General features: G+C 37.8%; 1 protein-coding gene across 20 annotated transcripts in view; it reads right to left on the bottom strand.

Annotated features, from left to right (window-relative positions):
- Window positions 1-21325, bottom strand: part of DMD (dystrophin) — a 2843071-nt gene that overhangs the window by 340970 nt on the left and 2480776 nt on the right. For all 20 annotated transcript variants that reach the window (XM_079909736.1, XM_079909735.1, XM_079909718.1 and 17 more), the window contains 2 exons: window positions 15711-15831; window positions 14815-15083 (listed from right to left, as the gene is read on the bottom strand). In XM_079909736.1, coding sequence (XP_079765862.1) covers window positions 14815-15083; window positions 15711-15831 — 390 coding nt within the window. The remainder of the gene's footprint in view (window positions 1-14814; window positions 15084-15710; window positions 15832-21325) is intronic.

Genomic DNA, 21325 nt, shown 5'->3' with positions numbered 1-21325 from the left:
CAAAGTAGACCAAGCTCCTACGGTGCTACAGCTCAACTCTAAAGAACATAATTTCGTTTAAATGATGACTTATTATAAAGGTTTATAAAGAAACAAATTCCAAGCCAAAATCTGTCCAAAGCTATAAAATGCAACATTTTGGACCCAGAAAATGGAGGACAGCGTATATCGTGTTGTATATAGCAGTTCCCACGAGATTCTTTTTTTCCATTAAAACAAATTAGGCTACCTCTGCACGTAGGAATAATAACTAATAGAGGAATCCAGGGTTGTGAACGACCTATGCAATATACTACACCCAGTTTGCTATATACTGGACACATTTATTTTAGTTCTATGGGGAAGGTACTCACTACTGAAACAAAAAGGATTTTTGCTGATTTGATTTTTCATTCAATATATTGTTATCAACTTAGAAATACTAAAGCAGAACTGAATCCGAGATGAATATAAATTTTCTAAGAGCCGAGATAGAAAGAATTAAATGGAAGAGGGCTGAAAATGATTGTAAAATGCTCTTCCATAATTTTTTAGTTTTACTTTCAGACTACTGCAGCTCCTGAATTTAATAAATGTTTTTAGTCTTTCCAAAATGTCTTTCTTTCTTACAAATGAAACAACAAAGAAAATATTCCACTACTTAATGTGAAATGAAAGGAACATAAAATAGATTTTCTTCATTAAAATCTATGCAACAGCACGTTTAAAAATTAGATTGATAAATTTTTTTATAATGGTTCATCTTTATTTCATCGTATTCCTAGGCTGAAAAGAAAGTCTTATGTATTTACTTCAAAGCAATGTTTCGCCTCCAGATAAATTAGCGGTTATTATTTTTACCTAAACATATGTATGTGTGTGTGTGAAAGATCTAGCTACTTAAGTGGAGTCAAGAGTTTACTTTGTTCTTCATGTTTTTCACCATACTTTGAGAAGTTTACTTTCAAGATATTCCTCTGATTTTTCTGATCACATCTTCAGGTAAGATCTAAATCCATATCCTGTTATGTTCTGTTATGACAACTGCTATCATGATAATGTCCACTTAAGTACATGTGAATGATGAATAAATTACTATGGACGCAAAAGTGTCTAAGTATCAAGCTGTTAAATCAATGGACTCAAATGTTGTTTCAAAAAAAAATTAAGTCATTGGCCAAATCTACCTTTTAAAAAAACGGATTAGTATTCAACTAAGATACCAGATTTTAAAAAAAAATTTCTTTTTGCTCATAATTTTTCTTTCTTTCACATCTTTATTGGAGTATAATTGCTTTACAATGTTGTGTTAGTTTCTGCTGTATAACAAAGTGAAACAGGTGTATGTATATATATGTATATCCCCATATCCCCTCCCTCTTGTGTCTCCCTCCCACCCTCCCTGTCCCATCCCTCTAGGTGGACACAAAGCACCGAGCTGATCTCCCTGTGTTATGCGGCTGCTTCCCACTAGCCATCTATTTTACATTTGGGAGTGTATATATGTCCATGCTACTCTCTCACTTCATCCCAGCTTACCCTTCCCCCTCCCCGTGTCCTCAGGTCCATTCTCTACATCTGCGTCTTTATTCCTGTCCTGCCCCTAGGTTCTTCAGAACCATTTTTTTAAAGATTCCATATATATGTGTTAGCATATGGTATTTGTTTTTCTCTGACTTACTTCACTCTGTAGGACAGACTCTAGGTCCATCCACCTCACTACAAATAACTCCATTTCGTTTCCCTTTATGGCTGAGTAATATTCCATTGTATATATGTGCCACATCTTCTTTATCCATTCATCTGTCGATGGACACTTAGGTTGCTTCCATGTCCTGGCTATTGTAAAAAGTGCTGCAATGAACATTGTGGTACATGACTCTTTTTGAATTACGGTTTTCTCAGGGTATATGCCCAGTAGTGGGATTGCTGGGCCATATGGTAATTCTATTTTTAGTTTTTTAAGGAACCTCCATAGTGTTCTCCATAGTGGCTGTATCAATTTACATTCCCACCAACATGGAGAAAAGACAGCCTCTTCAATAAGTGGTGGTGGGAAAACTGGACAGCTACATGTAAAAGAATGAAATTAGAACACTTTCTAACACCATACACAAAAATAAACTCAAAATGGATTAAAGACCTAAATGTAAGGCCGGACACTATAAAACTCTCAGAGGAAAACATAGGAAGAACACTCTTTGACATAAATCACAGCAAGATCCTTTTTGACCCACCTCCTAGAGAAATGGAAATAAAAACAAAAATAAACAAACGGGACCTAATGAAACTTAAAAGCTTTTGCACAGCAAAGGAAACCATAAACAAGACCAAAAGACAACCCTCTGAATGGGAGAAAATATTTGCAAACGAAGCAACTGACAAAGGATTAATCTCAAAAATATACAAGCAGCTCATGCAGCTCAATATCAAAAAAACAAACAACCCAATCCAAAAATGGGCAGAAGACCTAAATAGACATTTCTCCAAAGAAGATATACAGATTGCCAACAAACACATGAAAGGATGCTCAACATCACTAATCATTAGAGAAATGTAAATCAAAACTACAATGAGGTATCACCTCACATTTGTCAGAATGGCCATCATCAAAAAATCTACAAACAATAAATGCTGGAGGGGGTGTGGGGAAAAGATACCAGATTTTAACAGTTTAACAGTTTTCTTTTGCAAAAAAGGAGCGTGGGACTTCCCTGGCAGTCCAGTGGTTAAGACTCCGTGCTTCCACCTCAGGGGACACGGGTTCAATCCCTGGTCCAGGAACTAAGATGAGATCCCACACGTTGCACAACGTGGCCAAAAAAAAAAAAAACCACAAAGTGTGACTTAGTATCCTCAAAAATCTGTAGGAATGATGCTGTATTGATTATCTAAAGAGGAGTACTATTTCAGTTGAAAAAAGGGTTTAAAATCTTTTAAAAACTATCCCACAATCTTTTCAGTAAGAATTCAAGGTTTTTTTGAAAGTCAAAGTGGGTCAGATTTCGTTAAGACTCATCTTGCACAGAACACTCAATCCCAACCTGCAGGCAATTTCTACACTGAGACAACCTTGTAAACATCTTCCTTTAACCTTTATAACAAAATGTCAGGGTGGTTCCAAAGGTAATATTTTATTCACTGTGTAAGTCAAAGGATCAATAGAACTTATGCTCATTTGATTAGCTTGTATTTCTTCTAACCTTATGCTCATTTGATTAGCTTATATTTCTTCTAACCTTATGCTTTACTGGATGTACAAAACTCACCATTATATTGGATAACCCTTGTAGTATGGTGTTTGTGTTAAGTTGAAAACAATGAACCATTCTATTTTGGCTTTAGCCTTTCTCTGCTGGAAATACTGGAAGCCAAGGGCTAACTGACAAGTAGTGGGGGAAGGAGGTGAAATGTTGGTGCATGTGGCCTACTTGACCTTGGGCAGCCAAGGGCCTGAAACCACGGGGCAATTCAATGGGTGTATCACTGAATGAGACCTAATAAGATTTAGGTTCACAGCAATGTACAGACTCCAAACTGGGTAAAAGCCTTTAAGAGTAGGAAAATAAGGAAATAAAATGAAACTCAGTGGTGGCTTGTCACTAGTTCCAAAAACCAAACCAATACATTGCTTACCCCTCATTTACTTTAGTTTCTATTTAATCAATAGACTTCGGCATATATTGCTGATAAACTGACTTTATCCTCTTTGCTAACTTGCTTAATATGCCATGTTAAGATCACGATGATACAATTTGAATATCGATAGGGAAAAGTTCCAAATGAGCCCACTGAGTCTATAATAATGTGGCATCTCAGGGAACAAGACTTCTAAAAATAAGTGTTTTGAAATAGGACCAGCAGGCTCTTAACCATATGAAGAAAAAAACTTCACCATAAAAAATCAATTCTTTAAAAGGAGAAGAAATCTATCTTAGTGTTACATTCTCCAGCCTCATTCTGGTTAAGAGAGTTTGACATTTCAGGGCTGAACACACTGCGGAAACTTAATAAATATTGAAGCTTACAAACAAAAACATAACAGTGATATGTGGACCAATTTTTGAAAACATTGAAAATCAATGTGCCCTTACTCTGCCTAATTCAGTTAACTCAATTATTTAATGTATACTTGAGTGGGTTTATACATAGCTATTTCATTTTTACATTAAACATTAATCAAATTACTTTTAATGTAAAATTTCCTTTATTTCCATCCCCTATCCCCCCAAGATTCCAGGATAAGGGGGAGCGTTTGTTTTAAATATTGCTTGTTTAATGTTAGAGCATATTTTAGCATATTTGTTGCTATTATATTTCACCTATAATTTTCATCACATATACCACTCACCCTATACCAAAACCATAAACTTTTTCACAGGCGTTTAATAGAGTGATTTTGCACCACCTTTGGGGGAAAAAAAATCCCTCTTCCCCAATTACTGCAGTTAAGACTATTTCCTACTTTCTCCCAGTCATTCTCCCAGTTTCACCCCATATCCATCTCCATTTCTACACACAAGCATACACCCTCCCATCATGAACACAGAGCCTCAGTGGCTTGACAAGATAAATTAGAAAATGTAGGAATTCCTGAATAAGTTATCAGCTATTCACACCTAGCAAGCAGGTTTTAATTTTAAAAAGTTGAATAGTCTCAACTATTCTGAATGGCCTCGACTTCAGAAACTCTGTAAAGTACTTGTTTATAATCAGTATGTTTGGCAGAAAATTATGAGTATTTTAAAATTTAATTGCTTTTATTGGTAAATATGATAACATTTAAACAAAGTGAATATTATGTGACTAAATATCTTAATTTTAAAGTATTAAGAGTGGGAAGGCAAGTTAAGTTCTAAGTCTTTTGAAGCAACTCAAAAATTGTATGAGTGTCATTAAAATACCAACAAGAAAACTGGAATAAATAACTGTGAATGTCTTTCACAAGAGAGATTCAGAAACAGTAGGCTGTTATTCACTTCAAGGTTTCAGAGTGAAACTCTGCTCCCTACCTCAACTATCAATCACTCTCACAGGAGGCCATGTGCCTGCATGCATTTTTCAATTAAATGTTCTGGATGTGTTTGAATATAAAAGAATTAACAAATGATATATTTATTATTTATAATTGGAGAATTACTAACAATAAACAAATATGTATTTATATATTTATATATATACTGTAGTTTTACTATAGAATGACGTTTCTCAAAGCATCCCTGGACCAGATTCTTAGCCCTGTTCCAGATCGCGTGAACCAGAAACTCTGGGGAAAGGGTTCACCAGTCTGGGTTTCCACAAGCCCTCTAGGTGATTCTGATGCACACTAAGGTGAGAGTCACTGCCACAGAAAATTCTTGACATTCTCAATGACTATGTCTGAATACCTAGAATCCTCAAATTGACAAATATCTGATCAATAGAGACACTTAGAGATGATATAACTATAAAGCCAAAATTGCTTATAAAGCCATTTTCTTTACTAACAATCCCTACTTTCTTAGACATTTCCATGAACTCTTCTCTTCTATTACCAAATCCAATAAGTACCTAGGAGGTAGGTTGGGCAGGGGGAGGGTAGATTTTTCACAAAGAAACAAAATTTTCATCACCTCTAAAGAATTACTGCACGTGCAAGAACAAAACAGCATTGAAAGGGCCACGTTGAGACACGGAGACTGAGGGGACTACTAGGTTCGCTTACTGGCTGTAGGGGACACTTTTCCTGGCCTGCGCATCCATGCCCCAGCTGCTGTGATGGTCGCCTACTAATGTCTCACAGATGATTCTCTTCTTCAGAAAGGCGATCTCTGCTGATAGAAGCCCCCTATCCGAGGAGGTAACACACACTCCTGGCCTGGGAGGTAACTCATGTCTCTAGTGGTGGGCCACAGCCAGTGGTGTGCTGGAGCAGAGCCCAAGAGTCAATTGTGTGTGTCTCTTCCCAAGTCTGCCTTCGGTGAGGTCATGTTGGTAGCTTGAATCAGCCACGGTGGGGGTATTTACACCACGACAATTGGAAAACACTACAAATCAGTGTTCACCTCAGAGCTAGCGGATAAATGTTTACTAGCATACAATGACTGGCTGGGGTATAAAAGACCAGCTCTGCTGTGTGGTTCATACTCCAGAGCTTTCTCCATTTGAATCAAGACACAAAGCTAGATTTTGCCTGAGATGGCATGCTTGCTCGACTCTTTCATCTTCCTTGTTATGCTTCCGTAACTCCCACACAGGCTTCTCCTGAAAGCAGCCCGTCTACCTGTGCACCCAGACCCCTGTTCTCAGGGTCTGATTCCAGGGAACCTGACCTATAACACCAGTTAAATCATTAGTTAAGTGACTGCTGCACAAAAGCCTCAAAGAATATATGTTCAAAATCACAAAGAGCTACATGTCATGGACCTTTTGAATCACAATGATCAGATGAGAGTGCGAACGATACATTTGAAACGGCAAGGATCTACTCTTTGTGTATGTGCACATAAAAGAAAGAAGTTGTTGGAAAAAGATGAAGCCAGCACAAATTGGGCAATTTTTTCTATCATGCTTCTCAAATTATGCTTTCATACCCATAGATGAATATACTGGAGGATTCATTTTACTTAATATGTTGGAGAAAAACATCTTTATATTAAAACATAACAAATCCATTTTGGAGAAGATTACAAAATTGAAATGAGGTTTAAAAAATAAACATCACAGAAAACTCATGCTCGTGGGAAAAGGAGGTAAACAGGTGGAAGGGGAGGATGCCCAGCTTCATCTCCTTGGCCATTAAGAGAACTGAAGTAGAAAAGTTTGAGAAGCACTGCTTTTGACAAGTACTGTTGATAGAAAAATCCAGAGTAATTGTAAACTATAACTAAAAATATTAGTTTAGTATGGAAAGATCTTTTTTGAAAAAGTTTACTTTTCTCAGGACCCATTAAAATAAGAGTTACATTAGTACCATAGGCACGTGTGTTCCCATAATACTCAGAAAATTGGTTAACCAAGAACAACTACTCAATGCCATGGCTTAACTTAGTTAAGGTAAGATTGCATAAGGCATAATATTGGTGTCAATGTTAGCTGTGTAATTCTAAAACTTGTAATTGTCAAGTATGACGGGAACACAATAGGCGCCCACTCCTTGGGCTATTTGTTCTTAAATCATTCCTTGTTGTGCTTCTGGTAGGAGAGTAACATAATTGTGAAGTTTAAACTTGTTGCAACTTTGGTAGATGTCAAAGGAGAATAAAAATACATACTGATTCCATATATATGTGTTAGCATATGGTATTTGTTTTTCTCTTTCTGACTTACTTCCCTCTGTATGACAGACTCTAGGTCCATCCACCTCACTACAAATAACTCAATTTCGTTTCTTTTTATGGCTGAGTAATATTCCATTGTATATATGTGCCACATCATCTTTATCCATTCATCTGTTGCTGGACACTTAGGTTGCTTCCATGTCCTGTACAACAGAAACTAACACAGCACTGTGAAGGAATTATACTCCAATAAAGATGAATTAAAAAAATACATACTGACTGTGTGCTCCCATCTTCTAAGGAAATATGGAATTTTAGTTAAATAACTCACATTTTAAAACTGTTTCTAGTTAATGTGTTACAGACACCCAAACATGCAAGCTAATACAAATTCTTGCTCTCTCAGCTTGGTGCTAAATAATAATATTCTCAGGAAAACTAAGATGCCATTAATATACCAACTCCCAATACGATTTTATTCATGAAATAAACATTCACACTCTGTAATGAGATCAAATTTCTCTGGGTACAGGTTTTAACCGTATCATAGATGAATGAATGATTGAGTTTTTAGATCTGTTAATGCTGATACTATATGACTTAAGTTTTTGTTTTGAATAGTCTTTTATTACCCAAGAGGCTTGAGGAATACTGTTTATAATCACTACCAGCCACAAACAAAGCTTCTGGAATAAATCCACAGTAAACAGGATTGGCATATTAAAGGATCAGTTTTTGACATGCTTGTTTTCAAATAGTAGGAAGGGTGATATTCTCTGGAGGAATTTTTATTACCTAATTAAATATTTCTTTAGTAGAATAATGTCAGACGAACTCATTAGCTGAACATTCTGATTAGCCATGTTCTCCTAAATATTCCATGACCAGAAGAAGAGCTGTACAACTCTGATTTAATGCAGTAACAATGGTAACCAATTCTAGCTCCTTCTTTTATCACAGTCCATCAAAGGAATACAAAGAAGTCCAAATTAAAATAAGTTCAGTAATAAAAAGAACATGTGCGTTTTCCTACTATTCTAAAGCCTCTTCCTACCTTTAAGCAAAGTTCACTCAGTAATTATCTTATTTATGAAAGTAAGAGCAGAAGGATGTTTCTCTTATTAAACAAATGGCTTTGTGCTTTGAATGTGGAGGGCATCTCAAAACAGTCAAAAAGGGCTTCCCTGGTGACGCAGTGGTTGAGAGTCCGCCTGCCGATGCAGGGGACACGGGTTCGTGCCCCGGTCCGGGAAGATCCCACATGCCGCGGAGCGGCTGGGCCCGTGAGCCGTGGCCGCTGAGCCTGCGCGTCCGGAGCCTGTGCCCCACAACGGGAGAGGCCACAACACTGAGAGGCCCGCGCACCGCAAAAAAAAAAAAAAGTCAAAAAGAAAGCAGTGTTGAATGTCATCAACTTATTTCCTCCTACCCACTGTTTTAAATCATTTGCTTGGTTCCAATGTATACTACACTTACGTAAGTTGTTTATGAAGAGCCAAATTAATAGTCTTTGCAATTGTTTTCCTTGGAATTTGGAGAGCTGACAAATGAATTAGTAGAAAATGGCAATTCTACATGAATTAGCTTTTAAGTCTCCCTAAGAGGCTGATGCAGAACTTAATAAGAGACTTATTAGGAGAAGTAGGACAACTTAATTCAGATTGATTATAGACTTCGGTGAAGACAGCTGGGGTTCAAATGAAACTGAAAAAGAACTTATATGCACTTCAAAGTATGCTAATCAGATGTCTGAAACAATTACTCTGCACTGCCTTTTCAGAAGTTTCAAAGGCAGGATGGGAATAGCATGGTAAACGAAGGCTCTGTTTGCCTAAATCGAGGTAGGGGCTTTAAAAACACACACAGCACTCTCTAAAGTCAGATGCCTTGGGTAAGGAACGTGATTTGACATTGCTATCCTAAGTAACTTGCCTTTAACTTTATAAACAAAGCAGGAAATGAGAGCGAATACATGGCAACTAAGTAATAAGCTCTCCTGGCAACACTAACTTACACTTAGTTTTACATCGGACAAATAATTTGGTTAGGAAATTTAAGATGATTAATTCCTACTTTAGCTTCTAAGCTCTAGTTAGGCCAACAATGACCATTCTATTAAAAAATAAATACTATACTTTTGAAGTATATAAGTGAGAGTTACTATAATATGCCTTCTTGTAGATATATTCCCAGATATTAAAGGCCAAATCCTATGCTTTAAAAAATCACAATTGTGTGCTTTGAAAACTAGATAAAACCCTAGTTACTCCATAGGACAGGCATCAGTTCCCTTTTTAACCCAGATTTATAAAGGATTATATCTTTTTTGTTTGCGTTTTCTTCTCCATCAAAGGCTTACATAGCACACACAGCATTCGTATAAAAACGAGAACAAAAGCCTCCACAGAGCAATTCATTTGTAGCCAATAACAATTAACAAAATATGACTAAGCTTTCCTTTTCCTACTACAGGTAGTACACCTTATTCCTTGTGGAGATATCGATCCTTTATTCAGAGTGGGGAGAGCTTACGTATTTTGAATCATTTTAAGGGCTGCTCTGTGATGGTTCTGTCTAACCATGCATCCCCTATCTCTGTAAGAAAGGATTATGAACTTTCTCTATAAAACTCATATATAAGAAAGGATTTAAGGTCAACTCATATAAATGACAAATGTAACAAAATTGATAAAATTATAATAACATATTAGAACCAGGGTTAAGATGAGAAAAACAGTAAGGGAAGATATAGTTACGTGAACATGGCTGAAAGCTTCCGGCTTCCGAAGGTGAATATGAAATTCTAATATGTTACATCACATTTCACATTCCCTATCAGGAGGAAACATACTTGGTTTTCTCAATGTCAAATTCTGAGATAGCATTTCTTTGACAAACTTCTCAGATAAACCAAGCCACAGGTAGTCTGAAGAGAAGCATTTGCCAGTTTTCTTCTTACATTTTTATTTTTTTTTATTTTTTATTTTTTTTGGCGGTACGCGGGCCTCTCACTGCTGTGGCCTCTCCCGTTGCGGAGCACAGGCTCCGGACGCGCAGGCTCAGCGGCCATGGCTCACGGGCCCAGCCGCTCCGCGGCATGTGGGATCCTCCCAGACCGGGGCACGAACCCATGTCCCCTGCATCGGCAGGCGGACTCTCAACCACTGCGCCACCAGGGAAGCCCTCTTCTTACATTTTTAGATGTGAACGTTTGAACATAAAGTCAGTCAGGATGGCATGGCGGCTTCATCATCATAGTTCCTCTTCTACTACACACACCACTACATTATTCTCAATTATAATTCCAAAAAGGTCTAATTAAAATATTTTGTTGTAAGAACTTTAAGGAAAAACTCACAGAGTCCCTGTCCTTGACTTTTCATAGTAAAAACTGTAAGTTGCAAGTCTGATTAAAAAACAAAACAAAAACGTAAAATGCGTAACTACATAGATGTGACAAATTTGCATATCCCAAGATGGCAGCCTGGGATAGCCTAATCATGGTGTGTGAAAAACTGTGTTTCAAGTCAACTGGCAAACTAAGGGCAGTGAACTGTTTCCGGCTTAAGAACGATGTAGCAATCTGTGTTAAAAACCATGGTAGATTAGGACAAAGAGACAACTGGGGAAAACAACAACTCCCATGAACTTTTTCACACAGGAATTGTTCTTAAGAACAAAAATGTCATATGTAGACTTTAGTTGCAAAAGTTGTTCTACTTTATTAAAAGCTACATATGGTCCACTTATAGATCTATGTAGAACACTTAGTGATTCCAGGAGTTATTCTCATTCCCCATTACTACAAGGAAAGTAAGAACATTTGTATAGTCACATAAGCACTGGTGTTATTTCCAGTAAAGTGAGAAATCATGATTCTGCCCTTAAAATATTTGATAAGCAGTATGAATCATGAATTTTAAAAATAAAGAGGCATTTAAAATTTAAATTTTATTCTAGTGGTTATTCCTATGAAGCTATATTTGGAAGGGTGAGATTCTCTTAGTGAGCTGAATAGTCAATATTAACATTATGTTCCTTTCTCTTGATTTATGTACACTGTCCTAAAGATGATTACTAGTAATCACGCCATATCCATAGTGTCCCAGGACTTAGTTGTTTTATCCATTCTCCAAACCCAAAAGCCGCATTTGCTAATGAAATGAGGTAATGCTAAATCCCACAGAAACACACATTCCACAGTTACTTAAATAACAACTTCTTTAACAAATGAGATCCGAATGGAGGTGGATATTATGAGACAGTCACTGGGGTGATGAAAACAAACTGAGACGGGTATATAAAATATTCTTCTGGCTACCTGCCTAGCTATCCGTTTGGAGTTCCCTACAGCGTGGAGCCTCTGAGGGCTTAAACTGCTGAGTAGAAAAATGGGAATAGTGGTTTTCAGTACTCTTCTTCTTCTTTTCAAAGTAAGTTTTAGTTAATAGAATTCACTCCTTATAAACCACCAACACGAAAGTTTCAGAGTTTCAAATCTGGTACCACTGAGATGCAACAGAAAAAAGAGGGGTTTTCATTCCCATTGCAAAATGAAGAGGAACTACTGAAGGGAAATAAATATATATGAATTCATATAATCTATAGTTTTAAGACATGCATAAAATATTTGTACAATACTGGTTCAGAAACCAAAATAATCTATTATGACCAGTACACACATATTCTTTTTTTTTTTTTTTTTTTTAATTTTGGTCGCACCCCGCAGTATGTGGGATCTTAGGTCTCCGACCAGGGATGGAACCCGTGCCCCGTGCACTGGAAGGCAGAGTCTTAACCACTGGACCACCGGGGAAGTCCCATAAGCTCTTTTTAAACAAACGTTTAATGTATATATGTTTTGTTATTATTGGGATCAGAATGAGGTCTTACCAATTAGGGTATATGGGAAATGAAATTCGTCTTAGGATCAAGAACAGATGAGAGAGGGGAACTGAAAAGAAGACTGCAAATAGGGTTGGGTAAGGACCAGCTGATATTTGAGCTGTTCTGCTTTTAGTTAGTTTTTGTTATTAAGTCACGCTGTATACATTCTCCATCCATATTCATTATCCTGCTAATGCTCCTGTGTGACAGATACGGCTCAGAATGCAGCCTTTATGTCTGCTCTAAAGCCTAGACATTCAGCCACTTGACTTATTAACTAATTTACTTCCTTTGGGACATTCTTTTATTTGCCATTTGGGGGAAAATTTTTCAGAATTTAGTTCCTATGTTTTTGGACAAAATTCAGTATTTTTAATGCTAAATAGGTAATACATTTCAAAACATTAATTTTTATGTACACAGAAATGTTAACCATTGCTTTAAGTACTAGACGTGGGGTCATAGAATGTCGGTGAAGATATTTTGGAAGTTATAGTCAAATTTTTCATCTCCTTTTAAATCTTCACCTACTATTATAATGAAGAGCTTTTCAATTCAACACTAGACTGTAGGCTTCATGAGGACAAAGACCGAGTCTGTTTCATTTATACCTACACGTATAGCACATTTTATAGTAGCTCACAAACAACTGTTGAGTGAAGGAATAAAAAGAAGCTGAACTGGATTCCTTATATGTTGCTGGCACTGTGCTAGGAACTGTGAATTCAAAGACGTACAGCATGATCCTTGCTCTTAGGAACGTCACTTTCTATGGAAGAAAAAAAATACAGAAGTGACTGGCCACAATATATGTGAAGTTTAAGTGTGACAATTTAAGCATGTGTGGTGACCTATGAAAGCACTGAATGAAGGGCAGTTCCTTCTGCTTGGCGGGAGTTGGGGTTGGAAGACAGGGAAAACTCTAAGGGCAGATGCCCTCTGAGTTGGGCCTTGAGGGCTGAGTGGAAGTTCACCAGGCAGATAAGGCGGGCTGATCCAAGCAGAGAGAAGAACATATGCAAAGGCAGAGAGTTATGAAAAAGATGGCATATTTGTGTAAAGGGGGGTGTGGTCAGTGTGTCCTGAATGGCCTAGAGGACAGGAGCAACAGTCAGAAATTTAAGCCAGGGCTAGGAAGAAACAGGGCCACCTGCCCTCTGCGTTCACTGGACTTCGTCGTCAGGCAGGCAGCTTCCTGCAAAGAGTTTGGATTAGAGTTGGGAAAGAACGGAAATACAGAAATATCAATACAGAAACGGTTCATTCATTCATTCACTAACCAAATATTCAAAATGCAGTGTTTGTGATATGCCAGCTGCACTGACTGGGGAATGGGATTTAAGGATGTATAATAAAACAACCTGACTGTATACAGGTGCTGGGGACTAGAACAGGACGTTGGTTGAAAAGAGGAAAGAAAATATAAAGGAGATATTCTGAGGTAAAATGAGCAACCAAGTGCAGTCAGTGAAAATGTAGAAGGATTTAAGGATGGACCTCAAGTTTCTAGCCTGAGCAACTTGTTGGATTATGATCCAGTAACTGAAATAGGAAACACAGAAGAAAGGGCAGGTAAAAAGGGATATCGGTAGGGGAATGGGTAAACAGGAGGACAAACGGACTTGCTTTCAGAACGGTTGCATTTCAATCCTAATGGCATATGGGTTAGCAGATCAGAAGAGATTCAGACTAGGAATTTAGATTTGTCACCATCCATGCCATTTCAAACTGGGAGCATTTATACCTTAAGAAGAGAACTGAGCTAAGGGATTTATAGAATAAAAAGCGAACTGAGCTAAGGTTAGAAACTTGGGCGTACCAACATCTGAAGGGTGGGGTAGAGTTTCAGAACTGAGGAAAATAAAGGAAGAAGAAGAATGTGGATGAAACAGTATCATGAAAGCCAAGGGAGAAGAGACCTTCCAGAATGAGGGGGCTGGTAAACATGCCAAATGCAGGTGAGGATTTCACTTCTGCATTTGGATTTTGGAGGACTTTGGTTAGTTTTGACACTAGATAAATAGACAAAAGATGTTTCAAGTTGCTGGTTTTCAAAAGGATCCTCCTAAATATGTGTATTTTTTTCTTTATAAATACATTTATCATCTTTGTGCCATAAAGGAATTTAATTTTGGTCTCATGGACAGTATTGCAAATATAGAGTGATATTTCCTAATATCTGCAGTGGGCTAATCCAACTCAAAATTCTATTGTACGCATTGCCTTCTCAGGGAAGGGCAGCATTACTGGTCTCAGCTCACAGTACTGTAACTCACCCAAGGCACATAATTCAGTTAGCAAAAAGGCCCAAACCTGGACTCCTGGCTCTTGATTAAATGTTGTAGTTTTCCCTACTCTGATACTAAGAACCACAAATACACACACACATGCACATGTAAATCAGACAATTTTAGTACACCTAAGTTAACTCCCTGATAGCAAAATCAAAATGATTTTTTTGCCCTGTAACTTAATATTTCATTTTGTATTACTGAAGACAGACATGATTAGATCACTATCTTCTCTTAGAGGAAATACCATGTGCCAGAAGACTTTGAATTTGTGAAAGATTTCGAATGTTTAAGGGCCCTATTTTTAACTTGGTGAGAAGAAAATACTGCAAATGAGTTCAGATTAGAACCTGTTTTGAATCTCTCAGAGGGCCCTGAAGCCAAGCAGTAGATGGTACCTTGACTTTCTCGAGGTGATCTTGGAGGGAGTCGATGAGGAGATCGCCCACGGGCTGCCACGATCCCTTGATCACTTCGGCTTGGCGCAGTTTGAGCTCCAGCTCATCCGTTGCCTCCTGAAGTTCCTGGAGTCTTTCGAGGGCCTCATCTATTTTTCTCTGCCAGTCAGCTGAGTGCAGGTTCAATTTTTCCCACTCAGTGTTGACCTCCTCAGCCTGCTTTCGTAGGAGCCGTGTGACATTCTGGGCTTTCTCCTCAGGAGGCAGCTCTAAATTGGTAAGACAACAAGGTTTTAGGCCACATTCATTTTCGTGTTAAAAAAAAGAAAACATTGTTGAAAAGGTCACACTGGAAAAAAGAAAGAGTACACTTTAATAAGAGGCCAACCTACTGATTAATGGCTCCTTTATACTGTGGCATACATTTTGATATAGTTTAGCACATCTGAAGTCGTGTCTTCCTGAGTGAATCTGTTCTACTTTATATCAATCAGATAATCCAAGATTCATTTAAGCTATTGAGTAGAAAAACGTTAGGATGCACACCACAAGCTCTAATTTACTTCAGGCAGGCTCTTAAATTGAAAATTAGCTTGCAGTCTTTGTGACAATAAATTTCCTCCTCACAGATTATCTCTTTTGTTTCTTATTTTCTAAATGTTTCAATAATTGATCGCTAATCTCTTTCAATGTTTATTTATGAATGTGCAAACAGATTTATGCATGCTGCTTTATAATTCCTTTTTCTTTTTCAACATCAAGGTTTAATTTGAATTGATTCTATTTAACCTAGAAAAGATGAGAGCTATCCAGACACTGCCAGCAAGAATGGATGGGTCACTCTGTCACCACTGATCCTTCCATCAATATGTTATTACAGTTCCACATTCAATTACCTCTGGGCTCCTGGTAGAGTTTCTCTAGTCCTTCCAAAGGCTGCTCTGTCAGAAATATTCGTACAGTCTCGAGAGTACTCATGATTACAGGTTCTTTCGTTTTCAATTCCCTCTTGAAGGCCTGTGAAATGAGATGAAAAGAAATGCTTATGTGGCTTGTGGCATTCTTCTCAAAATTAATCCTGGGTGCTCAGAACTTGGTTACGAAATTCCCAGGTCAATTTCTATCTCCTTTATTTATAAACTGACAGTCATAAAATGATAAAGAAGGCTCGACAGATCTTTCTTTTAATTAGGAAAACACTGTGTTTGTAAAACTATTCTGGAGAGGATAGGGGAGCTTTCAAGATATGTTAACGTCCTTTAATTAAGATGAGTGATTTATTTATATAACTTGAATACCAAACTGGAAATCTGGAGCTAAAGTTGTAAGATATATATTGCAAAACCCTAGCGGGGGCTTCCCTGGTGGCACAGTGGTTAAGAATCTGCCTGCCAATGCAGGGGACACGGGTTCGAGCTCTGGTCCGGGAAGATCCCACATGCCACGGAGCAACTAAGCCCGTGCGCCACAACTACTGAAGCCCGCGTGACTAGAGCCCATGCTACGCAACAAGAGAAGCCACCACAATGAGAAGCCCACGCACCGCAACGAAGGGTAGCCCCTGCTCGCCACAACTAGAGAAAGCCCACATGCAGCAATGAAGACCAAAAAAAAAAAAAAAAAAAAAAAAGAGCCTAGCAGGGCTAATGAAACTCACACACACCCAAAAGAACACAACCGATCTAATTCATAATCACCAGTTAATTCTGTCGAAATGTCTGACAATGAACATAATGATGTGTTAATAGTAAACTGATAAAAACTAATAATGAATAAACTAATTAAAAAACTAAGTAAAAACTCAACGCTTTTGAAAAATACCCATTACATTTTCCATTGTGACTTCTTTGTAAACAGGAGAAATGTTTTGAGGTATACTGAAGGTAGAAATTGTGGGAACAAGTTTCTATAAAAGAGTGAGCCTAGAACAGGTGTTTTGAGGTCATCTAAATTAGTTATCAATTTTAATCTCTAATCTGTAATCTTCTTTAATAGAGGGGATTAAAAGAAAAGCAAAATGCACACTTTCTGCCTTCAAGAAGTTTCTGAACCAAAAGAAGGGAGAAAACTAACACACTAGAAACAAAGAAAACAATAAAGTTCATATATAACCAAGTGCTAAGGGATGTGAGACATCCTGAGAGGCTAGGATAAATTAACAGATATTCTGAAACCACTGAAGATAGTTATTGACCCAGATTCGGCTATCTCAGAAGGGAAGATGTTAACTAAAGTATTAAATATCACATAAATGCTAAAAGACCGGTGCAAAAACAACAGTAATAATAATTGCCCTGATCTAGGGCTTAACTATTCATATCTTTTTTCAATTCTATCCTATTTTTAGTCATGTTGCCTATTGAATTTAAACCGTGCTCTGTTACTGGGAGAAAACTTAGCAGTATCTCCTTTAAACTTCAGATGTATCATGTCACAGGAGTACTCTAGAAGTGGAATGTAGGACACATTTATAAATAAAATCCTAATGGTGTTCACCATTCAAAGGAATCCTGAGTCTGATACTTTGCAAAATGATTCACCTTCCAAGTTATTTACAGTTTAGTAGAGAGAGGCAAGGTTTTTGAGCCAAAATAATGAAATTCGTTAAGTGGAATATTAGGATTCAGCCTGTGGATAGGGATGTAATTTCTGTATAGTAGGATATTCTTGCACCCTTGAAATCATACAGAGTAGGTGGGCTATTTACTTTGCTTACATGTAAGGCTGATTTTCCCTCTAATATTTCATTTGTAATCTCTGTGTTTGTGTCCGTGCGTGTGCACTCACACACGCGTGAATGTATATGTGTATACATTTCTTGTATTCCTGTATTTTTTTCAAACACCTAATTTTTCTAGCTTCAAGGAAATTATTATTTTACTTTGTCTCTCCATTTGGACTTGACAATAGGAAGCTGATACTGATATTACTAATTATAAAAATAATAATGGCTCCCTTTATTGAACTACTATGTGTCAGTGGTTAGACTAAAGACCAGAAATGCAAAGTTGAATGCAAAACAGCCCTTCCTGTGTAGGAACGTATAGTAAATAGTGGAAGAGTCGAACATGTAAATAATTTCAACACAATGTGGAAAGTGCTAGAGGCTTGCATAATATGGGAAAGGAAATTGGGAAAGGCTTCTTGGAGAAGATAGTATTCAAGAAGAATTCTAAAGCATGAACATGATGAGTTAGCCAGGGAAAAGCAGGTTAGAGGAAGAAGACGACGAAAATGCAGGTGCAAAGACAGAGGGCTAATTTAGTGCTGCATGTGCAATTATCTCAAGTAGGCTAGTGTTTCTAGAAGATAAAGTACAAAGAGAAGACATATCCAGAGATGAAGCAGGGTATTGTCCTTATCTTAAACTGTATTAGACCTTTAAGTCAGGATTTGAACCTCAACCTATGACCATATATACCCTGCTAAGAAGTCTAGGTGCTGTCTCATAGGTAATCAGGAGCCTTTGAAGGGATGTAAGCAGGGGAGTGGCATGGGCATGTGTGCGTTTCAAATAGATTTCTCTGACATTAGTACAGAGTATGTATTTGAGAAGGACAGAAATGGAATCAGAGAAAATAGGAGGCAACTGCAAGAATTCAGCGAAAGATTATGAGGATCTGAACCAGGGCAATGGTACCAGGGCAAAAAAAGAGACAGACAGAGAAAGGAAATGTTTAGAGAGTAGAGATGTGGGAATTTGGTAACCGAATAGATGCTAGAGAAGAGAAGGGGAGGAGCAAGGATGACACCTAGTTTCTAGGCTGAGTAAAGGAGTGAACGCTGGGTGCAATTAAACTAAAAGTGAGGAAATAAACTCTCCTGGATTTCTCAGTACACCTATAAAAAGTTCTAGCCTCGTGAACACCTTCCCATACTATGGGAATTAGATCTGTAGTCATTTGTCTAGTTAATTTCTCTGATCCAGAGGGCCAAATGGTTATAGCCCAGAGTAGTTTCCTAGGTTAAGCTCCAAGTTGTCAGAAAGACTGGAGTAGCTATCTCTGTAGGTATTTACATTTCGAAAATATAAAGCCAAGACCTTGGAGACATTTCTAGGTTGTAAAACCTGAGACGCATGGGGCTAGCTGGCTCCTAGAGAAGTTGGAGTTGGGACTCAGGCCCATCACGTTTCCAAGGAGACCCTTTCGGGGGAGAAGACGACAATTGCTTCTCTCTCCTTTATAAGCAGAGAAAAATCATTTTTTCCTGGTTACTTTCCTATGGAGCACCCACCCAGCCACTCATGTGAGAAAATTTTCATCAGATCTCACCACGTCTCCTTAGGGGTAAGGTTTGAACAGAAGGTGGAAGGTAGGGATGATAGTTACTGTAAAGTAAGTCAAGGAGATCTGTCTCTGATCCAGAACACCTCATGTGCACATTTAGCATAAAATTAATAAAGATGAATATTAAAATCCCAGGCTCCTATGAGGGGGGTCTGTATGGGGAACAGAGTAAGAGGATGTGATATGCTCGGCTTGGAGACGTAACATTCTTTCCAGCAGGAAACAAGTTTCGAATCCAATGTTTAGGGAGAAGAAATGAGATGTAGGAGTCATTCACTCACTACGCTAATATCCACTGAGTGCCTACGATTATGCATACAGGCAAGGATTAAAATTACGTAAGTAGATGAGATTGCTCAGTGGAGTGAGAGGAAAAGAAAATTCTGGAGAACACAGATGCAAATGTAATGAGCAGACAGAGGAACTGGATCCAATGAAGGGCTGAAAAGGATTGGATAGGTGTGAAGACTGGGGGAAATAAGGAATGTAAAAGTAATGAAGAGAGAGTGAGAGTTTGAGAGGAATAAAGTGACCAAGAGTGTCCAATCATGACACAGAAGTAAAGCAAGATGAGCACTGAGAAGTGTTCATCAGACTTGGTGAGAGCCATTTCGGCGGAGGGCAGTAGCCTTGGAAACAGGTTTAGTTGAGGAGTAAGTGAGAGAAGGAGGAGGCATTTCAAATGATAACATTTCAGGGAAAAGAGGAGGACAGGACAGAGAGGATCGCAAGGCAAAGAGAGATACGTTCTTTTTAGTATGGGAATGGTTTGAACACAGACTGAAAGATGGATAAGCAACCATCTTTGTTTGCCAGGTACTAAGGACACGGAACTTTCAATGCTGAAACCAGGACAGCATCAGGCAAACCAGGACAGTTGGTCACCATAGCAGAGAAGAATATATTAAAGACCTCGGGGGAAAGTGGAGATAATTATTGGAGCAAAGTCCGTCAAATAAGGAAATGGATCTTAAAGGTCCCATCAAAGTGAAAAAGTTCAAGACACTGTTTGATGATGCAATTCCACTGTTAAAACCGAACAGCAAATAATTCAAGGCTAAGGACCACCCATCCATTGTGAGAGACCACTTGTTTGCCCCTCGAGTTGTTGCCAAGGGCTTAGCTCCACCACAGCTGCACAGTTCATTTCTTAAATATGAGTCACTGAGGATTAAGATGAATCGAAAGAAAAGACAAAGGAAGTTCTGTCGTTACAAAGACATAAGCACCATTATTTTCACATCGTTGCCAGAAATTAAGAAAAGAAAGTAGATGGAAGAGAGGGTTAAGTGACTGTATCTTCAGAATTTAAGATTTAGACTAAACACACACATAAAACAACTGTAAACACCCCAGAAAAAAAGGGAGAAAAAAACTATAAATAGGAACGTCATGTTAAACATGGTTATATGAAAGGTCCTCTTCCATTTATTCATGTAATAAATTTTGAGCACCTACACTATGTACCAGACTCTGTTGTAGGCAATGGATATCGTTGGTCCTTGTAGCACGGAGTTTAAAAGAGAGAGGCTTATGTAGTAAAAATAATAACAACAAGACAACAATAAAAAAACCCCATGAAGATGTTGCATTAAAATAATGAAAAATAGATTTTTCAATATCTGATCAACTTACCATACACTGAATGTTACAACATTTCACCACGTTTTAAAAGGAAAATGGAGCCATTTTTAAACAATGACAACATTCAACGTCAAGAGCCTTAACTCTTTGATAATTGTCTTGTTTCTCAAAAAAAGTCTATTTGAATGACACTGGGGAAAATACATACTCATATACAATACTGATTTTTGTCTCATAGATTATAATTAATATTTTAAATCAGATAGGTTGGTTCATTCATGTGCTGATGTGAAAAAGCTATCAGATATAAAGCCCTTCTCCCATACACATACAGAGTAAATCTTTACCCTAATTCGATGTCAATATTCAAATGTTAAGATATTTACTTCTTGAATCTTTTGAACAGATGAAGTTATTTTCTTTAAAACCCATCTTTTCCCCCATACCTTCTTTTTTCCCATTTTAAGATAGCCAGGCCCAAGGCTCTGAAATAGTGATGTGGAAGAATTCGAAGGAACTACTAAAGACGCAGAGTACCTCGGTGAAAAGAAAATACTATTCTATCTCACAAATGAGAAGAAGTTAGGCATACTAAACTGATAATTTTCCTTCAGCTTCTTAAGGTTCACGAAAGTAGC

Source organism: Stenella coeruleoalba (assembly GCF_951394435.1).
Source record: "Stenella coeruleoalba genome assembly, chromosome: X".
Classification (NCBI taxonomy): Eukaryota; Metazoa; Chordata; class Mammalia; order Artiodactyla; family Delphinidae; genus Stenella; species Stenella coeruleoalba.
Note: the sequence above shows the minus strand (reverse complement) of the source record. Positions and strands in the feature narration are given on the sequence as shown.